Here is a 23,062-nt window from a genome sequence, read left to right as displayed (position 1 = left end):
ACCACTTTTACAAAAAAAAAAAAAAAAAAAAAAAAAGGTACCACTCTGCCCATCAGCTTTACCCAAAAGTAACGGGGTGAGGGGCTCAGCTCTGTGCTCCCCCAGCCAGGGAAGGACAGAGCTATCCCCATGGGTTGCTCTCAGATGATGATGCTGACCGCAACAGCACAATAAATAGTGAGAAGGGCCTTTCGATCGGTGGTGGGAGACCCCAGCAGACCCCAGTGGGGTGGGATGGGACCCAGGCACCCAGCAAGGGAGCCCCAGGACCAGCACCGCTGACGGGAGGCACAAGCATCTGGTGAAACACTGGTTAGGGCAGCAAACAATGTGCTCCCCTTCCCTCCCGATCCCCAAATAGGTGCTTGACCCCCATGCAGGCACAGATAAGGGGAAAACATCAATCAGGGGAGCTTTGCAGCTTGGGGTTGCAGGCAGGGGGGCAAAGCATCCTTGGTGTAACGCCACTGGGAACAAGGCTTACACCATGACCCTGCTGTGGCTGAGAAAAGGCATTCGCAGCCTCTCCCAGAGCAGATGGCACAGACCGATGGCGGGGGCCCGCATGCCCCTGCTGCCAGCCCTGTCCCTGTGTGCCAGCTCCAAGTCTGCTGGCCTTACCTGGCCCCAGCAACTCATAGCTCGGAGCTCCTTCCCTCCAGGGAGGCTCTATTGGTGTAAAAATCGGTGCAACTGAAGGATAAATCCCCGGGGTTGGCTGCTCAGGTGGATTGGGGGTGGGGGGAAGAGCAGGGGGAGCGATGCCCACCCAGCTATGCCAGCTCCAAAACCCTGGTGCCGGCTTGAGCCTTTACTGGGGAGCAGTGGGGCTTCGGTCTCAGGCAGGGTCCAAGGGTCAACGCCAGGCTCGTGCATCCCGGGCAGGGAACGCATGCGGCAGGGCCAGACAGGAGGGGACATCCAAGGTGTGTGGGTGCCCTTTCCTATGAGCAGGCTGCCTAGAAAAGACCCCCCCCACCCCCCATTCTGCTGCACCCCCTCCCACCCACCCCCCGTAGCAAACTGGTGTAGAGACCGGACTTAATATAAAACGCATAAAAGAGGCAGCTCATAGGAAAGGGCTCTGAGCACAGCGGGGAAAGGGCAGTGGGTTGGACGGGAAGGGGGGGGGCTAAGGCAAGGGGTGCTGTGACCCCCCCAGACCCCTCTGCCTCCAGCACCCCTCTGGCCGTGCCCTGCATGGGAAACAGCAGCTCTGGCAGCTGGATGAAGAGTGACAACACAGCACAGCTGGAAGATTATAATTGCTGTCGCCATCGGGCGATCCATAGGCTCCCGGTACAGGTAGAAAACAAAATTAATTAATTATACAAAAGAGAAGAAGCCTAATGCACGGGTGTTACTGGCGCAGGCCGGCCGGGCGAGCTGCGGGGGGCTCGCTTATCTGTCGTTGAGCTGCGGGGAGTTTGTCCGCTCCTCCTCGTCCTCTTTGTCATCCTTCATGCCCTTGAGTCGCTGGCGGGCAAAGTCTTCGAACACAATGTCGTCGTCACTAGCGGAGACAGAAGGGAGAGGGGCTTTACCGGGGGGGGGGGGACAGGGTGTGTGGCGAGCCTGGGATCTGGGGGCACCCACTGCAAAGCTGCCCCGGCTCGCACGGCGAAGGCAGGTGTGCTCCCACATGCTCAACCTGTGCTGCGGCATTTCAGCAGCTCGGGGGGCTCTTAAAACCCCATCCTTCAGCAAACAGCCTCATTTTTCAAAGCTTTACCAATGCTTGCCCTCCACCCCCACCCCCCCAAAAAAAAAAGCCCCCAGAGGGGTGGATGCCTCAGCCTTGCTCAGTGAGCCAGCTGAGCAGCCCAGGAGTGATGCGCAGCCCCAGAGCTCTGCATCAGCATCACTGGGGCCGTCCGCGCCATTCCCCCTGCTCCTCGGGGAGCGACTCGGTTGGTGGAACGCTGCAAAACCTCCCAAACCCACTTATTCCAGCACAAACAGGGAGCTGGGGATTAACCCAGGCAGTGCAACATGACCGCGGCATCACCAGCCCCGGGGACTCCGCAGGGACACCCCCACCCCTCCGACGCACGATCCCGGCGGGCGCTTTCTTACTGCGGTTTCTCCTGTTTTTTGGAAAGCCGTGCAGGGAGATGGCGAGGGAGGAGAGAAGAGAGACGGGCAGGGCATGCGTTACAGGTTACGTGCGTGGGGTTAGTCACGGCGTGCCGATCCCACGGTACGGCACGGCACGGCACAGCAGGCATTAGTGGGTTAGGGGGGGTGCCATGCAACCTCTGGAAACACTTCGCATTCCCACACAGACCCCGAGGAGGGGGAGCGGGGGATTCTTTTTGTCTCTTACTTTGTGTCAAGCTCTATCAGATTTGTATCTATGGGTGCTTCGTTCTCTGGAACTGAACAGAGGGAAGTATGGCACAGGATTAGTCACCGCAGACACCGGGGTCGTCACTGCCGTCCCACCGGGTGGGTGCGACCCCTCCCAGAGTGTGGCTGCAGGGGGGTGATGGGGGCACCCCCATGGTTTTAGCCACGCTGCCCTGTGAACGGGTTGCCATGGGCTTGACGGGAGCTGAAAACCTCCATCAGGCACCGCGCAGCCTCTCTGGCACAGACAGAGGAGCGGGCTGACCCCTCTGCCCGCTCCCACCCCCCACCCCATGGGGGTGCTGCCCCACACCCGGGGCTGGACACTCACCGTCCCGGTGTGCCGGTTCCTCCTTAGGTTTTGGATGCATCAGCGTGAAGGGCAGCTCCACCGCAACATCGCTGCAAGAGAGGCTGGGGTAAAGCACAAGGCTGCCTGCACTTTGCAGGCAGAACGAGGGAACTTTGGGGAGGGGGGGGGGGGGGGGGGGGGGGCGCAGAACAACATCCCACATTTCAGCTGCCAGAGAGGCCACAAAGCCGAGAAAAAAAATGTATTATCCTTCGCGGAGCCTCTTTGCAGCTATCGCGCTTCTTGCTGGAGCTTGACCCCACGCTTTGGGATCAGCACAAAGCCCCCCCCGGGCTGCAGGGCCGGCCAGAGGGCACGAGGGAGGAGATCAGCGCAGCAAAATTCTGCCTTTTAGCAGCTTAGCAGCAGCCGGGCATCCAAATCCCCTGGGATAAGGCTGCGTGCCGGCAGCGCCACATGAACGGCAGCAGGGTCTGGGCACCGTCGGTCGGCATGGTGGGAAGGGATGGAGGAAGCGCGCTGAGTTTCCTGGTGCTCAGCGGGCACAGGGACGGCAGGGTGGGACAGCCCCAACACAGCCCTCCAGGGACCGGGCAGGACACAGCTCTGCCTCTTCCACCCGCAAGCGTGGTGCAGCAGGCGGGGGAGCGCGTGGCGTGTCCCCCCGTGACACCCCGCAGGAGGGGGGCGATGTGAGGAGAGACGTGGAGAACCCCGGAGACTCTTATCCCCACGGCTGGAGATACTCAGCCCTAAGGAGCCACCTCCAGGCTCTGCTCGCTGCCCACAGCAGCACCCGTGGGCCCTTCTCCCACCCGCCCTGCTGCTCTGGCACGAGGGGCGGATGCAGGGTCCGACCCCCGCCGGCATCCCCATCCCACCACCCCATCCCATCTCTGCCAGCTGCCCGGCCCTGGGCCTCAGCTGAGCCGGTGACCCCAACAGCAGCAGCATCCCAAGGGCAAATACATGGTCAGGGTGGCAGCAGAGGGGGCTGAGGCGCTGGAGGGTGCAGTGGGGAGCTGTGGCAGTGATTTGGGGGTCTTCGGAGGTGGGGGCGGTACGGGCATTACCTGGAGGCGAGGTCTCCCAGCAGGCTGGCATGGGTCGAAGGAGACAACACATTAGTCACCGTCCCCCGAGGGTGCGTGACCCACCCCCCTCCAAACCTTGCGTCCCCCCCACGCTGCTGAGTGCCAGGGCAGGTCTGTGAGGGGGATGGGCCCCATCCTGCAAAAGGTGCCGCAGCACAGAGCAGGGGGAAGCAGGGTTGTTGTATGAATTAATGACACCCCCCCAGCAGTGGCCACACCGGTGTCCCCAGAAAGGGCCACCTCACCCAGAGCTGGGCTCTGCCACAGCTTCACCACCCTGCCCTGGGAACTGGGCAGCATCCTGGGGAGGACACACCGAGGCCAGACTCAAGCCCAAAGGAAAGCAAAGGAAGAGAGGGGGTGCAGCGTGGGGAAGAGGGTCCCCAACACTCACCCTCCTCGTGACACCACCAGCTTCACCTTCACCTTGTAGGAGACGATAATGCCCAGGATCTCCTTGTTGGCTCCATCTCTTAACCTGGAGGAAGGGGCAGGTGGCAATCAGTGCGAGGATGTCCATGGGGACCAGCACCCCGTCCTCTTGAAGGGCCGCCCACAGGGGTCTTCCCCAACCCGAGCATCACCCCTGGAGCAGCAGCTGGATGCCCACCAGGGCTCAGACCTTCCCCACCCCCCGTGCTGACGAAGCAGGTGCCCCAGGGGTGGCTGGAGGGGCTCACAGCGTGCTGGATGCCAGGTTGGTGTCCTCGTGCTTGAGCTTGCCATCCAGCGCCAGCCCTCGCTTCTCCCGGTTGTTGGCGAGGAAGGGGGTCAGGGTGTAGACTTTGCAGAACGTCGAGCTCGGGGCCACCATGTCACTAGGGATGACAGCCAGCATCAGCCAGAGCCCCAGCTCCCCACCCAGCTCTAATAACCCCACGGGCTACTCTAGACATCTCCATCCCAGCCTGGGGGAACATCTCTGTGCCAGGCCCAGTTTGGAGAACATCTCCATCCCAGCCTCAGCCTAGAGGACATTTCCTTCCCAGGCCCAGTCTGGAGGACATCTCCATCCCAACTTCAGGCCCAGCCCAGACATCTCCATCTCAGCCTGGAGAACATCTCCATCCCAACTCCAGACCCAGTGCAGCAGCCACCTTTGTCCCTGCCCCAGCCTGGAGTTCACCTTCAGCTGGCAGGACGCAGAGGGTAACATCTCCCAGGGTGCCATCAAAAAAAGGGCCTCCATCTCCCCACTCCTCCCACCAGGACCTGTTCACTGAATGCAGCATCCCACTGGTGCTGCATCAGGCCAGGAGATCTCCAAGCCTCCTCCAAAGTCCCCAGAACCCCTCACAATGTCCCCGAGGAACTGGTACTCACTCAGCGTCCTCCACGGCCACCGGGCACTTGTACTGGGCAGTGTTGAAGAGGCAGATGTCGGCGTACTGGCGCACTGGGGCGAGAGATGGAGAGATGGGTGTCGGGGAGGGCGCCCGCCGGGACGGGGACAGCAGCTGAGGGTGGCGAAGCCATGCTCCTCACCTGAGATCTTGATCTTCTTTACCGTCTTGCTGGTGTTGTTGGTGACGTGGACGTTGACGCTGATCGGCTCTCCATGGTAGTAGATCTGCGAGGGAGCAAAGGAAGGGGGACGGTGAAGTCCCCATCCTCCCCAGGGTCACCCAGCCAGTGTCCCCTCCCCACCCACCCACCTCCTTGTCCAGGGATGCCTCGAGGTGCAGTGGTTTGTCCGACATGAGGAACTGCCGGGTGGTCTCCGCCATGGGCTGTGGGCCAGGCCGCTCTGGTGCGTACTGGACCTTACGGATCACCAGGCGCACCGAGTTCCTGGAGGGGAGACGGCAAGAGGAGAACCCAGGTGCCCGGCTGCCTGGAGGCAGCTCTGCCCGCAGCCTGCCCTCTTTCTTGGCCCATTTTGGGTCAAATCCCTCTTTTCTTCTGTTCTGCTGGGTCAGGAGAAGGACGCCGTGGGAGGTCTCAGCCGGATGCCCAGCTCACCTGGCCTGCAAGGGGGGGAAGCCCCACGGACGAGCCAAGCTGCCTGTGTGGCCCCATGCCATGGCAGCGCTGGGCTCCTGGCTTGCAGCACAGTGGTGGGTATCTCCATCCCACCCCCAAGATCATCTCTGACCCATCCCTCCCGTGGAAAGCGTCTTCACCCCAGTTCCAGCCCAGGGAAGACCTCTGTCCCGGAGACCATCTCCATCCCTGCCCCAGCCTGGAGGACATCTTTATCCCAGCCCCAGTCTGGAGAAATCTCCATCCCAGCCCCAGCCTGGACAACATTGCTGTCCCAGCTCCATCCTGGTGAACATCATCATTCGCAGTCCAGCCTCAGCCTAGCAAACATCTCTGTCCCAGCCCCATCATGGGAGACATCTCCATTCCAGCCTCAGCCTAGAAGACATCATCCCAACTCCAGACTCAGCGCAGCAGACATTTCTGTCCCTACCCCAGCCTGGAGTTCATCTCCATCTCAGTCCCATCCTGGAGGACATCTTCATCCCAGCCCCATCCTGGAGGACATCTCCCTTCCAACCCCTTCCTGGATGTCTCCATCCCATCCCCACCTCACCCACTGTGGGTAGCAAGCTGGGGTGCCCCTTCCCCATTGCCATGTCACAGCCCCTGCCAGCACCCTGAGGATGCTGCTCCCACCCAGGCTGGACGGATCGTCTCTGCTCACCTCTTGTGGATTTTCTCCTCCAGGTTCTCTGCACAGAAAGCTTTGACCTCATAGTCCACACCACATGCCTGAAACCAGGAGGGGGCGGAGAAGAAGGCAGGGAAACGCCACAGCACCCTACCAAGCGACGACCCCAACCAAGGGCCAGTCACCAGGGCTCAGTGGCGCAGGGACGGGTGGACCTTACCTTCCCCGTGTCCTCCGGACCCGGCTGCAGTGTGACGGAGCAAGGCAGGTTGGGGGGGATCTGAAAGGGAAAGGGGGGTTAGGACATTTCCTGGTGCCACCAGCACTCCCCCTTCCCTCCCACGGCGGGGGAGGACAATGAGGAATGATTTCTTCATTTCCCTAATTGCATTTCCCAATTGCACGGTGCCCTTTCCCTCCTGGCCCCACTTCAGCCCAAGTCCCGCTCTGCACCCACCCTGGACAGCCGCTCGCCTCTCCCAACCCACCCCCCAAAGTGTTACCAAAAATACATTATTTGGGGGTTTGGTTTGGGTTTTTTTTCGTTAATCTGGGGGATTTGGAGGAATTAAGCTTGTTCCGCAGGGGGTCAGGGCTCTGGCCAAGCCCGTGGGGCTGAGCCGATGGCTCAAGCCTGGGAAATGCCACCAGGTCCCCCTGGCTCGCTCCGGCAGGGGGGCTGCCATTGCCAAAGCTGCACTGGGGAAACTGGGGGTGCAGGTACACAAAGTGAGGGTCAACCCCCACCCCATTCCCCACCCAGGCTCTGCTTCACTTTGGGGGAGCACCTGAGGACGGTGTCGCTACCCCAGGCACACTCGGGGCATGGGCCCCCTGTGCCGCCATGCACCCCGTGCCTCAGTTTCCCCGCTGGCACCTGCTTTTTGTTCCCCAAGTTTGAAGATCTACTAAAAAACCCTGCATCTTCATCACAGGCGGCAGCATCTCACCCCGCCCATGACCCCACGGGGCCAGGGGGGGGCGTCACCATCCCCCCCAGCAGGAAGGGAAGAGCACCCAGGAGCAGTGCCACCCGCGGCCACCCTACCTCGAAGGTGAAGGGGTAGGCGTGCTCGCCCAGCTTCTTGATCAGCCGCTCCTGCAGCCGCGTCAGGGGCTTCTTCTCCTCTGGCACCGGGGGGAAGGCCTGGGCGTTGGCCACGAAGAGGTCCTTGCGGAAAGTCAGCCCCAGCACATCCAGGTCCTCACGGCCATAGCGGAAGGCGCAGGTCAACGTCACAAAGACTGCAGAGGGTGACAAAGGGTGGAGGTTGGTGGCGTGTTGACATCATGGTGTAGCGGCATCACGGTGTGGTGGCATCAAGATTTGGTGACATGGTGGTATGGTGTGCTGACATCACGGTGTGGTGACATCACGGTGTGGTGGCATCACGATCTGGTGACATGGTGGTATGGTGTGCTGACATCACGGTGTGGTGACATCACGATTTGGTGACATGGTGGTATGGTGTGCTGACATCACGGTGTGGTGGCATCATGGCGTGGTGACATGGCAGTGACATCATGGTGTGGTAGCCTCATGGCATGGTGGCATCATGGTGTGGTGACATCATCATGTGGTGGTGTCATGATGTGGTGCCGACACAGCATGGTGGCATCATGGCTTATCCCAGTCCCACCAGCACTGGGTGGTGGCTCCCAGGAGGTGCCATGGTGGGGAGATGAGGCCGCAACCCAGGGACCAGCCAGATGTGCCTTGGGGTGCCCACCACAGGACCCCTATCCTCTGCAGGACAGGCCACCCACTGTGGGGACGGGGCTGGAAAACGTCAGCTGGGGGCCCAGAGACCCCACAGCCAGGGCAGGACTGCGAGGGGACACCGGCCACCCCCCGTGGCGGTGCCAGCTCCACGGCCCCGGGCAGGAGGGACCCTGCGGGAAGCCCTTACCTTTTCTCTCCTTCAGGTACTCGGGATCCACCAGCACCACGCCGTCTGCAAGGGAGCACCGCAGCGTCAGGGGACACCCCCGCGGGGACGGGGGGACACGGCAGGGCTGGGGGCACACTGGCAGGGCCAGGGGGCTGTGCAGGCAGCGTCGGGGGGATGTGGCAGCGGGGTTGGGGAGGGGGGGGGGCAGGCAGGGTTGTGGGGGGCAGGCAGGTGGGGTCAAGTGGGGATGTGCAGGCTGGGAGGGGGACATGCAGGTGACAGGGGGGACATGCAGGCAGTGGGGGGACGTGCAGGCAGGGTTGGGGGTCCATGGAGGCACGGTTGGGAGGGGATGTGCAGGCAGGGTTGAGGGGGGACATCCCACTCAAGCAAGCCCAGCCCACCCCGGTGTGTCCCCCCAACCTTGCCCCGGCTCCACGTACCCACGGGGTCCACCACATCAATGTGATCCACGAAATCCCTCTTCCCCAGGTAGACGGTGAGCTGCGGGAGGGATGGCGGGGTCAGGGATGCGTGCCAGCACGGCTCCGGGGATGTCCTGGGGTGTGGTCACCACCCACTGGGGGTCCATCACCACGTGTCACCCCGTCCCTGTGGCACCCAAAAGCCAGCCGCCCCTCTGTCCCAGCTCCGGCCCCAGGAACCCCTCCAGATGTCCCCAGACCTGGAGGCAGTTGGCATCTGGGGACATCTGGGTTCAGGACAAGCCCCAGCTGGGACCCCATGGGCTTCTCCCCGGGGGTCTCGCCAGTGGGGCAGGGCTGAGCCCCACAGCATCACCCCCCCAGCTCTCTCCTGATGGGGAAACTGAGGCACGGGGCACAGAAACATCACCCAAGGGTTAGCAGGAGCATGCTCCTCAGGGAACACGGGAATGACGAAGAGGGACGTCAGCTCCAAGCTGGGACCAAGCCCTGGTGCTGGTGCACGCTGCCACCGGCTCGGACAGTCCCCGGCTCGCCAGCTCAGCATCCCTGGCACCAAATCCGACTTGCCTCCCACCACGCAGCCCCAGCGATCCCAGCCGGATCCCAGCTGGAGCTGGTTAGCTCCGACCCCAGCCTCACCCAGCAGGTGACTGGATAAATAAGCTTTTCCCTCCAGCGCAGGGCAGGCAGGAGCTGGCAGCTGCCACGCCGGCACATAGAGGCACCAGCCCACGCTGCCAGACCCACAGAAATCCCACAGGCAGGGCTGCCTGCCCCCCAGCACCCACCTGCTCACCCCCTGACCTCGGGCAAGCCCCCCCCAACCCTGCTGTGCCTCAGTTTCCCTCCCTGCTGGCGCAGCAGGATGCTCAGGCAGCCAGCAGCTTGCAGGGCATCTCTGGGGTCTGCGCCTCGCTCCTGGCTGTGCTCGCAGGATTCGGGAAGGGGGGACACCCTGGGAAGCACCGGCTACCCCCGCATCCCCCCCATCTCCCTGGGCAGCTGCTGGCCCCCCACTTACCTTCCCGTTCGGACTGGCTTTCTTAAACACCCTGCAAAAGACAAAAGGGGGGGGGGGTGTTAGTGGCTGGGGCACCCATGGGTGCTGCGGGATGCAGGTGCATCACAGCGGGGCGGTACCTGACCCTGTACCGCACAGCACCCACAATGCCCAGCCCCACATGGTGCTGTGGGGCAGACTGGCAGTACCTGACCCTATATACCATATGGGGGCATGCAGAGCCCAGTCCTGCCCCCGTATGGCCCGGGGTGGGAGGGGGGGGCTGGCCATCCACCCCCCCCACCCCATAGACCATACGACAGCAGCCAGCCCCACCCCCGTGCCTCAGTTTACCACCCGAGCGGCACGCTGGTGCTGGCATGGAGGTAGGGCCAGACACCTTCCCGCAGCGCAGTTACACCGGGGAGGGGTTTGGCCCCTTGTCTGCAGCAAGTGGGCTGTCCCAGCAGCCCCCTGCCCCATGGGGCTTGTGCTTCGGGGGGGTCCCTGCATGCGTCTGCCCTGAGCAAGACAGGACAACCCAGCTCTGCTGCTGGGCAAGGTGCTGCGCAAGGAGCAGTGCAAGGAGCAGTGCAAGGTGCCATGCAAGGGGCCGTGCAAGGAGCAGTGCAAGGGGCAGTGCAAGGGGCAGTGCAAGGTGCCATGCAAGGGGCAGTGCAAGGGGCAGTGCAAGGTGCCATGCAAGGGGCAGTGCAAGGGGCAGTGCAAGGGGCAATGCAAGGGGCAGTGCAAGGGTCTGTGCAAGGGGCAGTGCAAGGTGCCATGCAAGGGGCAGTGCAAGGTGCCATGCAAGGGGCAGTGCAAGGGGCCGTGCAAGGGGCAGTGCAAGGTGCCATGCAAGGGGCAGTGCAAGGTGCCATGCAAGGGGCAATGCAAGGGGCAGTGCAAGGGGCTGTGCAAGGGGCAGTGCAAGGTGCCATGCAAGGGGCAGTGCAAGGGGCAGTGCAAGGGGCCGTGCAAGGAGCAGTGCAAGGTGCCATGCAAGGGGCAGTGCAAGGGGCAGTGCAAGGGGCCGTGCAAGATGGTGTGCAAAGGCTCTGCTGTACAAAGTGTCGCGCAAGGTGCAGCATGAGGTGTTGTGCAAGATGCCATGCACAGGCCCTGCTGTGCAAGGTGCTAAGCAAGGTGTCATGCAAGATGCTGTGCAAGATGCCATGCAAGATGTTGTGCACAGGCCCTGCTGTGCAAGGCGGTGTGCAAGGCAGCAGCAAAGGCCCTGCCATGTCAGATGCAGTGTAAGGTGCTGCGCAAAGGCCCTGCTGTGCCAGGAGCAGTGCAAGGTGCCATGCAGAGGCCCTGCTGCGTGAAGCCAGGCTTTCTGCCAGCCAGGGAACGGCACGGCAGAGGGGCAGCACCCAGCAAGCACCACAGCACCCCGCTCACAGCTCCCCTTGCACGCAGAGCTGCCCAGCCCACCCCAGGTGACGGATGACATTTCTCCAGCCCAAGCCAAGCGGTGCAGGGAAGGGTCCCAGGGGGAAGAAGCACCCGCCAGCGCAGCCCTGTTGGGTACCAGGGTCCACCCAGCCCTTGGCATCTGGATGAACCAGCAGCCACAGGCACTGCCAGCGCCCTGCTCTGGAAAACACAAGGCGTCGGGAAGCAGGCAGAGCACACCGCATGGGGAAGGCGCCCAGACAACACCACGATGGGCAGCAGCCCAAAGCCTGCAGAGCAGCATCCCAGCTGCCTTCCAGCACCTTCGTCTCAGTTCTGGGATTTAATTTGTTTCTAATCACTTGAAAGTAAATTAAAAATAAGGTTTCCACTGCACACACAGATATTAAAAAGGAGGCTGGGATGAGGTTGCAGCATCATGGCACAGCAGCTTCCCCGGGGCCAGGGACAAGCCCTGTGGGTGGCCTGGGGAGCTGGCTGCAGCGTGGGACACATCACCAAGGACGGGGGCACCCTGAGGGATGAGCCCCCATCCCAGTGTGTTTGCATCCACTGTGGCTGTGGGGTTATGGTCCCCGCTGTCACCTCTGCCCCACGGGACGCGGGTGGATCCCAAAGCCACTGGACAGGCGAGGAGAGAGCAGGGTGCCCCGTCCCCAGGGCTTTCCACCCATCCTCCATCCCAGGGGATGCCCTGCGCTGTGGGAACAGCCCCCAGGCACCCCCCAAAATCCCTCTGCAAGACCCCATGGAGCTGCGGGGGAAGGATGGGGGTCCCGCATGCCACCGCGGTGTTGTAGGTGCTGGGGAAGCCGGAGCATCCCCAGTCTGGCAGGGGCAGGCAGGGCTCCCTCACCCAGCGCTGCCCCATTTCAGAAGCTGTTTGGAGCGTGCCCTGGCGCGAAGCCACCCATAATGGGTTCTCCTCGGATAATCCCTCCTCGCCTTTAAATTCCATTAAAGCCATCCGGGAAGATTAGCAGCTGCGGTTCAAGGCTGGGAAAAACAATTCCCAGGGCAGCTGCTCGGCTTTGCCAAAATACCAGGGGGTATTTTGGGGTGGGGGCTCCTCCAGGCACTGCTGGGATGGACCCTCACCTCAGGACCAAGCCGAGCCGCTGGCATCCCACTGTCTGTGTCCTGCCGAGGGGCAGCAGCAGCCACTGCGTTTGCCTGGCACAAGCAGGGGAGGAAAAGAGCCGGCGGCAGCTTGGGCCAAGCCCGAGGTGCGGTGCCCGGCCGGGGGTGAGTACAGCCCTGGCGATGGGGTGGGATGCACCGGTCAGCTGCAAGCACCGCGCCGGGGGATGCGTGGTGACACACTGGGGAGGGTCCTCGCACATCCAAGTGCCAGCAGCACAGTCCCTGCGCCCAGCAGAGCCTCGACAGGGGCATCCACAAACCTGCCGTGCGTGCTGGGTGCCCCTGGTCCCTGTGCCCACATGCCAGGGTGACCCTCACCCCTCTGCCGGCATGCCAGGGTGATCCTCAAACCATGCCCAGGTGCTGCACTGTTCACCCCCATCCCTGCATGCCAGGGTGACCCTCACTCCCATGCTGGGGTGGCCTTCATCCCCATGTCCACGTGCCAGGGTGACCCTCAGCCCCGCGCCCACACGTTGGTCCACGCAGGAGGGACAGCAGTGCCAAGGGTGCCAGCAAGCCCCAGCACCAGCCTCACTGGCCCAGGAAAGCGCTGGTGCTCAACATAGTATGGCCCTGGGCTACCAGGGACATCCATCCTCCCGGCTCCCATCATGCCATGTCACCCAGCAGGCATCACCACGAGGTCCTCGGGGACCGGAGCACCCACATGGCACCGCTCGGACTCTGCAGCGCATGCGGCCGGCCGGGAGCAGGATGCAGCCCCACCGTGCAGGCAGGAGGAAGCGGTGTTGCTCCTTCAGGAAGCCAATTTTCACCACCCCTGAAATCCCAGCGAGATTCCAGGAAGCGGCTGGGATTCCCAGGAATGGAGCCACTCTCCCCAGTCCTGACAGAGAAGGGGCTCAGCATGGAGATTTCCTCTGCGGAAGACTCAGCAACTGGGAAAAGGGTGGAAAAAAGGGGATTGCTGAAATTCAGCATTCCTGCTGAGTGACAACGCCTGGCAATGCCAGGAAAGGGCCCTTCCTTCATCCGCTTCCAGCTCAGCCACCGCTTCCAGCTCAGCCACCGCCGGCAGCAGCTCTCACGCCAGAGAAGCCCAGGCAGGAGGAAGAGGGCAGGGGGCTGGGCAGGGGGCTGAGCCAAGGCTGGAGGAAGGCCGAGTGCTGAGCTGCTCCAGCGAACCCCTGGCACCACCCACCCCAGAAGCACGAGGATGCTTTTACACTGTGCATCACCCTCCCCCACGGACCTTGTTGTGCCTCGGTTTCCCCATGAGCCTGGCCCTCATGCACCTGCAGAAAGAGTGGGGAGGTACTGCCTGCCTGGAGGGGGGCACGGGCCGTGACCCCCGGAAAGCCGAGAGCCCAGGGACACCCCAGCATGGAAAACCGGCAAGAGGTCAGGCCCCCCAGGGTGGGCTCTCAGCAGGGCCCATGGTGGGGAGGGGCAGTACAAGTGCATTGTCATGTCTGTGTCCCAACAGCCCTGCATCCATGTCCCCGGATCTCTGTATCCATGCCCCTGCACCCCCACATCTCCACATCCCTGTGTCCCTATGTCCCTGCATGTCTGTGTCCCCGCACCTCTGCATACCTGTGTCCCCGCACCCATGTCCCCACACCTCTACATACCTGTGTGCCTGCGTCCCCACATCTCTGCATCCCTGTGTCCCTCCATCCATGCACCCGTGTCCCCATATCGTTGCATGCCTGTGTACCCACATCCCTGTGTCCTTGCACCCCTGTCTCCCTGCATCCATGTATCCCCATGTACCCATATCCCTGCATCCCCACGTCCCTACATCCTCATGTCCCTGTGTCCCCACATCTCTGCCTCCCTGCATCCCCACATCTCTGCATCTTTGTGTCTGTGCATCCTCGTGTCGCCCCGTGCCATCCCCTCCAGAGCCGCGGGGCCCAGCATAACTTGGCCAAGCTCTGGCAGGGGACCACAGCAGGATCCGGCCTGGCCGTCGGGCTGCTGCCAAGGGAGCATGGGGGCCAACCCACGCTGCCGCTCTTGCTCCCCTTGGCCCCACATGAGCCCCAGGAGATGACAGGAGCTGTTGACAAACCCTCTGCCAGGCACAATAAACACTCAGGAACATTGGGAACATCCCGCCAGCCCTTCCTGGGTGGCCTCTCCTCGGTAAGGGCTGGGGGTTGAGTGTTCCCAGCCGAGGTGGGATGAGCGTTTCCATGAACAGGATGCTCGGTGCGAGGGTTTGCTGGCACCACCATCCCCAGTGCACAGGGTGAGGGCTGGATCCTGCACCAGCACCAGCAAAACCAGCCTGAACAGGAACGCTGCTGCAACTAAATAAATGGGGAGGGGGCAGGGGCAGAGGGGAGGAATAAAGGACCTGGGCTCATCAGGCAAGGGCATCAGCGCTGTTACTCAGTGCTTCCCCTTCCCCACAATTAATTAATTGCTTTTAAGGCCAAGGGGTGATCAGAGCATCCAGTCTCAAGAGCCAGGGATGGAAGGGGTGATGCCACCCTCCTGAGAGCCCAGGGCAATTAACAGGGGGATCCTTCGGGGTAATTAATGAGACATTACATAAAAGCAAGGTTGGGAGCATCCTCTGCCAGCCTGACACCTCCCTGTCACCCACCATCCCCTCGCCAGGGACCAGCACCCAGGGGAGACCCCGGGGAGGGCTCGCACCAGGAAGGTTCCAGCGTGCCAGGTCCTGACCCCGAGCTGTGCCGGGAAGCCCTGGGAAACACGGCCAACGGATGGAGGCTCAGCTGGTCCCGCTGCCAGGACCCCCCCACCCTGAGATGCTGTGAGCGGGTGCAGCAGTGATGCCTCCTGCCCAACCTTCATTACACAAACGAAGCTACTAATGAACCCCAGCAAAGGCGAGATCGATGGCAGGCGCTGCAGAAGTGCTGAGCAGGAAACAATTACTCACCGCTCCTCGCCAGCACCCATCCACGCTGGCCCCACGCTGGGGGCAGGAACCCCACACAGCCCCCTGCTGTGGGTGCAGGACTCTGGGGTGTCCCCATGCCGTGGGTGCACGAGCCCCCCTGCAAGCGAGACCTGCACGGCCCCACACAATGGGTGCAGAAGCCCTGCAAAACCCCGTGCTATGGTGCAGGAGCCTGGGCTGGCCTTGTGCTATGGGTGCAGGACTCCTACACAACCCCACGTTACGGGTTCAGGAGCCCCATAGAGCCTGAGACATGCACAGCCTCATGCTGTGGGTGCAGGAGCCCCACACAGCCCCACACTCTGGGTGCAGGAGCCTGGGGTAACCTCATGCTACGGGTGCTGCATCCCTCCTACCAGAAAGACCCCCACAGACGCACATCCCAACGGCCACCTCTGCCCAAAAGCACCCATGGGAGCGGGGATGGGGCATGCTGGGACACGGTGGCTTTTCGCACCTCAGCAGCTGCTCGATGCCGGGGGGGACCCTTGCCCGCCACCACTGCCGGATCCGGGGGGAGGGATGGAGGAAGTGCGGAGCCTTCCCTCCCCCTCAGCCCTTCCTGGTGTCGAAACGCTGGAGACATGAGGCAGGAAGCTGCCACCGTCACTGCCCACCAGCGATCTCCAAGCCTGGGGGCCCCGTGCCACGGGCTGGCAGCCCCAGTGCCCCCCGCGCCCCCGGCACACTGCCACAAGGCCAAATCCTGCTCTCCTGGCAACCCTGCCCTCTCCCTGCCACTCATCTGGTACCTTAATGAGCTCGTTAGGTACACGTCCGGGACTAATGATCCCTTTATTTGGTGGCTGATAATTGAGTGGGGGCCGTTTGATCTCTGTTCGGAAGATTTACGAGGATTTGGTTCCCCTGGGCATCAGAGCGGGGTCTGACAGCAACGCCATCGATTGCCTTTGAACCTCGGGTGGAAGAGCCAGGGTTTTCACTGGCTCTCACGCTAATGGGGCCAGCGGGCAGACCTAATTAGCCAGAGCCGCGTTAGAAGGGATCTCCAGGGATAACGGAGCCGCCAGCAACCACATCACACGCTCCAGCACAACCCCGTGGCGGCGGCCAGTGGCTCCGTGCCAGCTGTGCCGGGATGAGCATTGAGCACCCCAGCAGCCGATCCCAAAGCCTGAGCATCCCACGGGCTGAAGGCTGCATCCTGCATCCCCGCTGCATCCCGCCGCATCTCCTGCCAGGCTCAGCAGCAGCATCCCCCAGCTGGGTCAGAGCTTCGCTGGCTTCCTTGGCAAGGAAACGCCTTGGCTGTGGGATCCGGGATGTGTCTGGATCCTGCTGTTACTACCAGAGTTTGTTCTCCAAACAACATCCAGGAAGCAGGAGACTCCCCTCCCGGGCCACCTTCCAGGGCTCCTTCTCTTCCCAGCGGAGATCCCTGTCCTGCTCCCAGACCCTACGCATTCATCCAGGGGGATGCACAGGATGCCAGGACTGCAAAGCAACCCGGGGGACCTATTGGTCCTGGCGCGGTTTGATGCTGCAGAGGGGCAGGATGGGACCACGGGGTGCAGGGAAGGGTGCAGAGGGGTGCCCAGTGCCAACAGAGGTGGACTGCCACACTGGGACCACCGCAGTGCTTCCCCAGCTCCAGCTCCAGCCTTGGCTCCGCTGACCACCGGGAAACCACCCTCCACTGCAGCTCAAACCACGGGCCACCAGCGGAGCACCCGACTGGCCCATGGAGGCCAGCAGGTGCCCGTGGGGCCGCAGCTACCCTGCCTGGGTGCTGGGTGCTGGGCAGGAGGAGCTGGGGAGGGGGAGATGCGTGTTCTTGGAGAAGCTGCAAATATCGAGGCGGCATGTTTGGCGGCCGCCGGGCTGGCCTGCTCCCCGGCACCGCCAGCAGCCACAAACTCGCCTGTTTACTCCACCGAGCCACTTCCTCCGCTCTTCCCACCGCGGGGCTTTGAAGGGGGCTCGGCAGAAGGCTGGGAACGGCAGCACGATGACGCACGGAGCGGCACCGGCCGAGCCCCCCAGCCCCCCGCCGAACGGGGGGACAGCCCCTGCACCCTGCATGCCGGGCTCGCCAGCACCTGCATGCGACCCTCACCCACGGAGCACCCAGGGCCACGCCGGGAGCTGGGTGACCCCAAAACCCTGCACCACAGAGGCATACAGGGGAGGCTGTGGGGACCCCCCAAGAAAAGTGGGGTGGCCCCACGCTGGCACTGGAGAAATCATCAGGAATGATGCTTTTTTTGGGGTGTCCGATGGTAAACCAGCTGCCGCAGCTGAACCCCCTGACCCCCTTCAGAAGCTTTGGGATGAATCCATGTGGATTTGGGGTCAGAGCTCCGAACAGGAGCTGAAAGGGAGATGGGGTGGGGGGGGATTTATCAGCCTAATTACCCCCCACCCGGCTCCCTCCGGAGCGCTGCGTGGGCTGGGAGATCAGCTCCTGCCTCCCGGGCCTGCACGCCTGCCCGCGGCTGCTGCCAGCCCATGGGAATGCCACTTGCTCGTGCTCCCCTGGGCACCCAAAAATCTCCCAGGGTCGAACGGGCTGCATACCAGGGATCGCACCCAGCGGGGGGAAACTCAAAGGGTGCTCCAGCTCCAACCCTGCTACTACAAAAGCGACGCTCGCTCACTCCCTCCCCCTGACTCCGGGGGGGGAGGGGGTGCTGCTTGCCCGCTCCAGGGGTGCGACGAGACGTGCCAGTCCTCAATTAGGGATGCTGAGCTGGGGGGATGCAGATGCTGTCAGCCGTGGCCAGGGCAGCAACACCCAGGCAGCCTGCCCAGCAGTGACGCCCCCCCACAATGCTGGGGGCTCTGCGAGAGCCCCCATATCCCAACCCACCACCCCAAAACACTGCAGCATTTCTGGAAGGTTCTGCCAAAGCAGGACCCCCTCATCCTTCCCTCCTGCCGTGGGCTGCGGGGTGGCATTGGCTGCACCAAAGCCCCAAGTCCTGACACTCAGGTGGCGGGGGGGGGGGGGGGGGGGGGGGGGGGCTGAGGGGAGGGCAACCCCCCCACTACCTGCGCACCGGTGTTGGGGGTCAAGCGGGAGCACTCCTGAGTACCTGTTCCTAAAAAATAAATTAATGATGGGGAGGCCCAGGGGATGGAGAGCTGCCAGAAAGGGATCCGGGTGAGGAATGGCACCGAGCCGGAGCCTGAACCCCTTGGCCACAAGGGGAGGGGTTGTCACGGGAGACACCCCCAGACCCCCCACGCATGGGCTGGTGGGGGTCACCGGACTCCCCGCCAAGGTCCCGAAATCCCCAAATCCCGTTCCCAGGGTGGACACCTCGACAGGTCTGTGAATTCACCCCAACCACCTCTGCCGCGCTCCGCACCCAGGGACGTGGAGGGTGGCTGGAGGGTCCCCTTACCCCCTCAGCACCACGGGGGTCCCCAAAGGGTGGCAGCCATCGCGGTGGCTCCCAGGGGACCGAGGTGTCGCAGGCCACCGTGGCCCCCCCACCTGCAGGCCTGGCACGTGTCCCCCAGCACCCCCCATCGTGCCGAACGCGGGGCGGGGGGCGCAGGACCCGGCTCCCCTGGGTGTCGCTCCCTGCTCCCTGCTCCCACCCGAGCCACGAGTGGGAAAAATTGGGGTGACACCCCCTAAAAAAAATACCCAACAACGCCACCCAGGCTCCGAATCGGACGGGGCAGAGCAAGAACGGCGCCCAGCACCCAGCCAGCACCACGGCGGGGCGGGGGCGGCCGAGGGTCCCCGCGTCCCCCCCGGCCTCGAGCCGCTCACCGCCCACGCCGGCCCCCAGGTCGCCCCCCGCAGCGGGCGAGCCCGGCGGGGACCCCCGGCAGCCCCGGCCCGACCCTGCGGCTCAGCGCGGGGCCCGGGCGCGGGGCAGCAAGCGCCGCCCCGGGATTCCCCCCCCCCCACCCCGGGCCGCCCGGCTCCCCCCGCACCCCCGGGCCCACTCACCGGGTGCCTTTGTCTCCCATGGCCCCGCCGATCCTCAGGGCGGCTGAACCGGGAAGCGCCGGCCGGGCTTGGAAAATTACTGGCTGGATGGTGGAGGGGAGAGGCGGCGGCGGGGCGGGCGCTGGGCTCGGCGCGGCTCGGCACGGCTCGGTACGGCTCGGTGGGGCTCGGCCCGGCTCGGCCCAGCCCGGCGCGGCTCCGGTGCGGGCGCTGCCGAGCGCAGCCCCGCGGCGCTGCCGCCTCCGCCCGCCCCCGAGCGGCGCGGCCCCGGGGCGGAGGGGGGGGGGGGGGGGGGGCGGTGGCACGCGCGGGGCCACACGCCGGGGGGGGCCGGGGCGGGGGGGGGGGGGGGTTGTGGGCCGCCGTGCGCGCGCGCGGGGAGACGGCGGCGCACGCACACGCACACGCGCACACACACACAGACACACGCACACCCCGCGCGGGCGGGTGCGAGGGGCAGGGGCGCCCCCCCGTGCATGCACGCGCACATGCACACCAGGAGGGAGGGGCGGCCCCGCGTGCGCCGGGCCGCGCGCACACGCTCACGTCCCGCGTGCACCGGTGCACGGACGCACACGGAGGTGCAGGCTCCACGTGAACCGGCGCCGCGCGCACGCAGGTGCACCGGTGCGCGCGCACACATGCATGGAGACGTGCGACACACACACACACCCCGCATGCACCTGTGCGCACACGCACTCACAGAGGTGCACACACACACATGCAGAGGTGCATGCCTGGTGTGCAGCGGGGCACACATGCACTCAGAGAAGTGCAACCCCTGCGTGCACCGGTGCACACAGACATGCATGGAGTGCACAACCCCCGTGTGCACTGGTGCGTGCATAAAGACACATGGGGGTGCTTGCTCCACGGCGCGCACACACACGCAGGCATGCACCGGTGCACAAGCACACGCACAGAGAAGTGTGACACACACACACACACACTGCATGCACCGGTGCGCACACTCGCAGAGGTGCACCCCCTGTGTGCACCCGTGCACACACACACAGAAGTGCAACCCCCACGTGCACCAGTGCACTCACAGACATGGGTGCACCAGTGGGCCCACACACGCACGGAGTGTGCAACCGCCTCTATGAACTGGTGCACAAACACAGGAAGGTGCACACGCCACATGCACCAGTGCGTGCACATGCATGCACGGAGAAGTGCAACCCTCCACATGCATCAGTGCACACATGCACTCACAGCTGTGCAACCTGCACGTGCACCAGTGTGCACACCCACACACATGGAGCAGCACCCCCCACTGCATGCACACAAATGCAGGTGTGCACGCCTTGTGTGCACTGGTGCACAAGCACACCGAGAAATGCAACCCCCCCCGTACAACTGTGCATACGCACACACAAGCACACACTGGTGCACCCCTGCATGTACTGATGCACACCCATGCACAGGTGCACGCCCTGCACGCACCAGTGCGCGTGCACACATACACACGTGTCCGCCCCCCTGCACCGGTTCACGCACACACACGGAGGTGCCAGCCCCGCGTGCACCGGTGCATGCACGCACAGAGAAGTGCAGCGCCCCGCGTGCACGGGGGCGCGCGCTCCCCCACCTGCCCACCCCCACACGAAGGGAGGTGCGTGCACACGCACACCCCCAACCCCTTTGGGCGCGCGCACCCCACGGGCACGCGGCACGCACCCACCCCACGCGCACTCCCGCCCCCGCGCTGCGGGGGGTCTCGGCGGGGGGGGGGGGGGGATGGGATTGTGAGCCTCCTCGCCCCCTCCCCATGGGCCCCGCCCCCTCCCAGTTGGCCCCGCCCCGACAGGGACCCGGGCCGCGCCTCTTTCCCTCCTCTCCTCCAATGAAATTCAGTCCTGCCTGCAGACAGCCCCGGCCCTCCGCTTTTGATTGGCTGTCTCTTTCCATTCGCCCGCCTCCTGCAACAGAACAGCCAATCAGAGCCGCCGTGGGAATGGGCCGGCAGGGGCAGGGCAGGGCCAGGGGCAGGGGCAGGGCAGGGCAGGGCAGGGGCAGGGCAGGGGCAGGGAGTGGGGCGCGCCACTTCCCGTCTGCGGCTTCGCAATGGGGGGGCCTGCGGGGGGCAGCGGCTGCGGGGTTGCGGCCCTGCCCCCGCCCTGCCGGGACGGTGGGGGGAGGGGAGGCGCGGTGCGTTGCAATGAAGTGCTGTGCGGTGCAATGCGATGCAGTGCTGTGCAATGCAGTGCGGTGCAACGCAGTTCTGTGCACACATGCACAGACATCTTGCGCGGGTGGGTGCGGAGGGGCAGGGGCGCCCCCCCCATACATGCACGCACACATTGCAGTGCGGTGTAATGCAGTAATGTGCAATGCAGTGATGTGCAACGCAGTGCGGTGCAGTGCAATGCAGTTTTATGCTATGCAGTGCAGTTCTGTGCGGTGCAGTGCATTGCTGTGTAATGCAGTGCCATGTAATGCAGTGCCATGTAATGCAGTGCTGTACTGTGTAATGCAGTGCGGTGCAATGCAGTTCTGTGTTATGCAATGCAGTGCTGTGCAATGCAGATTGGTGCAGAGTAATGAGGTGCCGTGCAGTGTTGTGCAATGCAGTGCGGTGCAGTGCCATGCACTGTGGTGCGGTGCAGTGCAGTGTGGTGCGCAGTGCTGTGCCCTGTGGTGTGGTGCAGTGCTGTGTGGTTTGGTATGGAGTGGTGCTGTGCAGTGCCATGTGACGCTGCATGGTGCTGTGCAGTGTGGTGTGCAGTGCTGTGCACTGTGGTGTAATGCGGTGTTGCATGGTGCGGTGCAGCATGCTGCGGTGCTGTGCTGTCCTGTGTGGTTTCATAGGGCATGGAGCTGTGCAGTGTGGCACGATGCAGTGTGGTGCAGCATGGTGCAGTGCGGTGCACTGTGGTGTGGTGCTGTGCAGTGCTGTGCTGTGTTCCCATCATGGGGGAGAGCTGCCTTGAAAGGGTCCTGGGCCCAACTTGCTACCAGCAACTCGCTGCAGGATTGCACCGATGGATGCACAGCACTGTGGTGCAGGATCGCACCTGTGCATGCCCAGGACCTGCCTGCAGGACCTCACTGCAAGGCTGTGATGGTGGGTATACAGCACCCAGCTGCAGGATAGCACCCATGGGTGCACAGTACGTCACTGCAAGACTGCCTCGGTAGATGCACAGCACCTGGCTGCAGGATTGCACTGAGGACGCACAGCACCTGGCTGCAGGATTAGACTGAGGGATGGAGAGCATCTGGCTGCAGGATTGCACTGACAATGCCCAGCACCCAGCTGCAGGATTGCACCCATGGGTGCATAGCACCACACTGCAAGGCTGCTGCCTTCCCGTCCAGTGACCCCGTCACAGGAGCTGGCCATGACACAGCCAGTGTCAGGGCTGGAGGGGACACGGAGTGGGGGGCTCAGCCCCCCAGGGACCAGGACCCATGCACGAGGCCCTGGCTGTGCCCACACCGTGCACGGCCCACATCCTGCTCCCACAGCCTCCGCAGGAGGAGGAGGACCTGAAGAAGGGGACCTGACCCCCCCCACCCCATGGCTGGACCCACGGGGACCCACCATGCCTGAGTGGAGGGGCAGAGGTATTTGGGGGTGCTGGGGCTGCCCCACAGGGTGCGAGGTCCCACCTGCACCGAGGGGGAACAGCATGGGCAGGGACAATGGCCCTCTGTCCCCCAGGGGTGACCCACATCTCAGGGCAAACCCTGCCCGTGCTGTTCTGCAAGGGGATGCTGAGGCTGCCTGGCCGGTGGGTGCCCCCCACCCACCCAAACGCACCCACCTTGGTCCAGAGACACACACACACTGCCCCCAGCCCCACTGGCTGCTGTGGGGAGTCTAGCACTGGGGACGCTGGGAGCACTGGGTTTGCCCATGGCATGGCCACTGTGCGGGCAGCAGGTGCCACCTCATGCCTGTGCCCTGCCGCGGTGGGCAGGGACCCCCCTGGGAACCCAGGGTTGGA

At 63.8% G+C, this 23,062-nt stretch overlaps 1 protein-coding gene across 1 annotated transcript; it reads right to left on the bottom strand.

Annotated features, from left to right (window-relative positions):
* Positions 1–1,246: 1,246 nt before the first annotated feature.
* Positions 1,247–19,377, bottom strand: ARRB1 (arrestin beta 1). The gene is made up of 16 exons (XM_040583831.1): positions 19,110–19,377; positions 9,736–9,766; positions 8,709–8,769; positions 8,284–8,328; positions 7,422–7,618; positions 6,594–6,653; positions 6,407–6,474; positions 5,412–5,547; positions 5,242–5,326; positions 5,080–5,152; positions 4,437–4,574; positions 4,151–4,234; positions 3,736–3,759; positions 2,681–2,751; positions 2,327–2,378; positions 1,247–1,513 (listed from the first exon to the last, which is right to left on the bottom strand). The coding sequence occupies exons 1-16, from the start codon at positions 19,127–19,129 to the stop codon at positions 1,402–1,404; spliced, it is 1,257 nt and encodes a 418-aa protein (XP_040439765.1). The 5' UTR covers positions 19,130–19,377; the 3' UTR covers positions 1,247–1,401.
* Between the last annotated feature and the right edge of the window lie 3,685 nt (positions 19,378–23,062).

This window comes from Falco naumanni, chromosome 2 (assembly GCF_017639655.2).
Source record: "Falco naumanni isolate bFalNau1 chromosome 2, bFalNau1.pat, whole genome shotgun sequence".
Taxonomy (NCBI): domain Eukaryota; kingdom Metazoa; phylum Chordata; class Aves; order Falconiformes; family Falconidae; genus Falco; species Falco naumanni.
The sequence above is the reverse complement of the archived record's forward strand: the minus strand, read 5'-3'. Positions and strand labels throughout refer to the sequence as shown.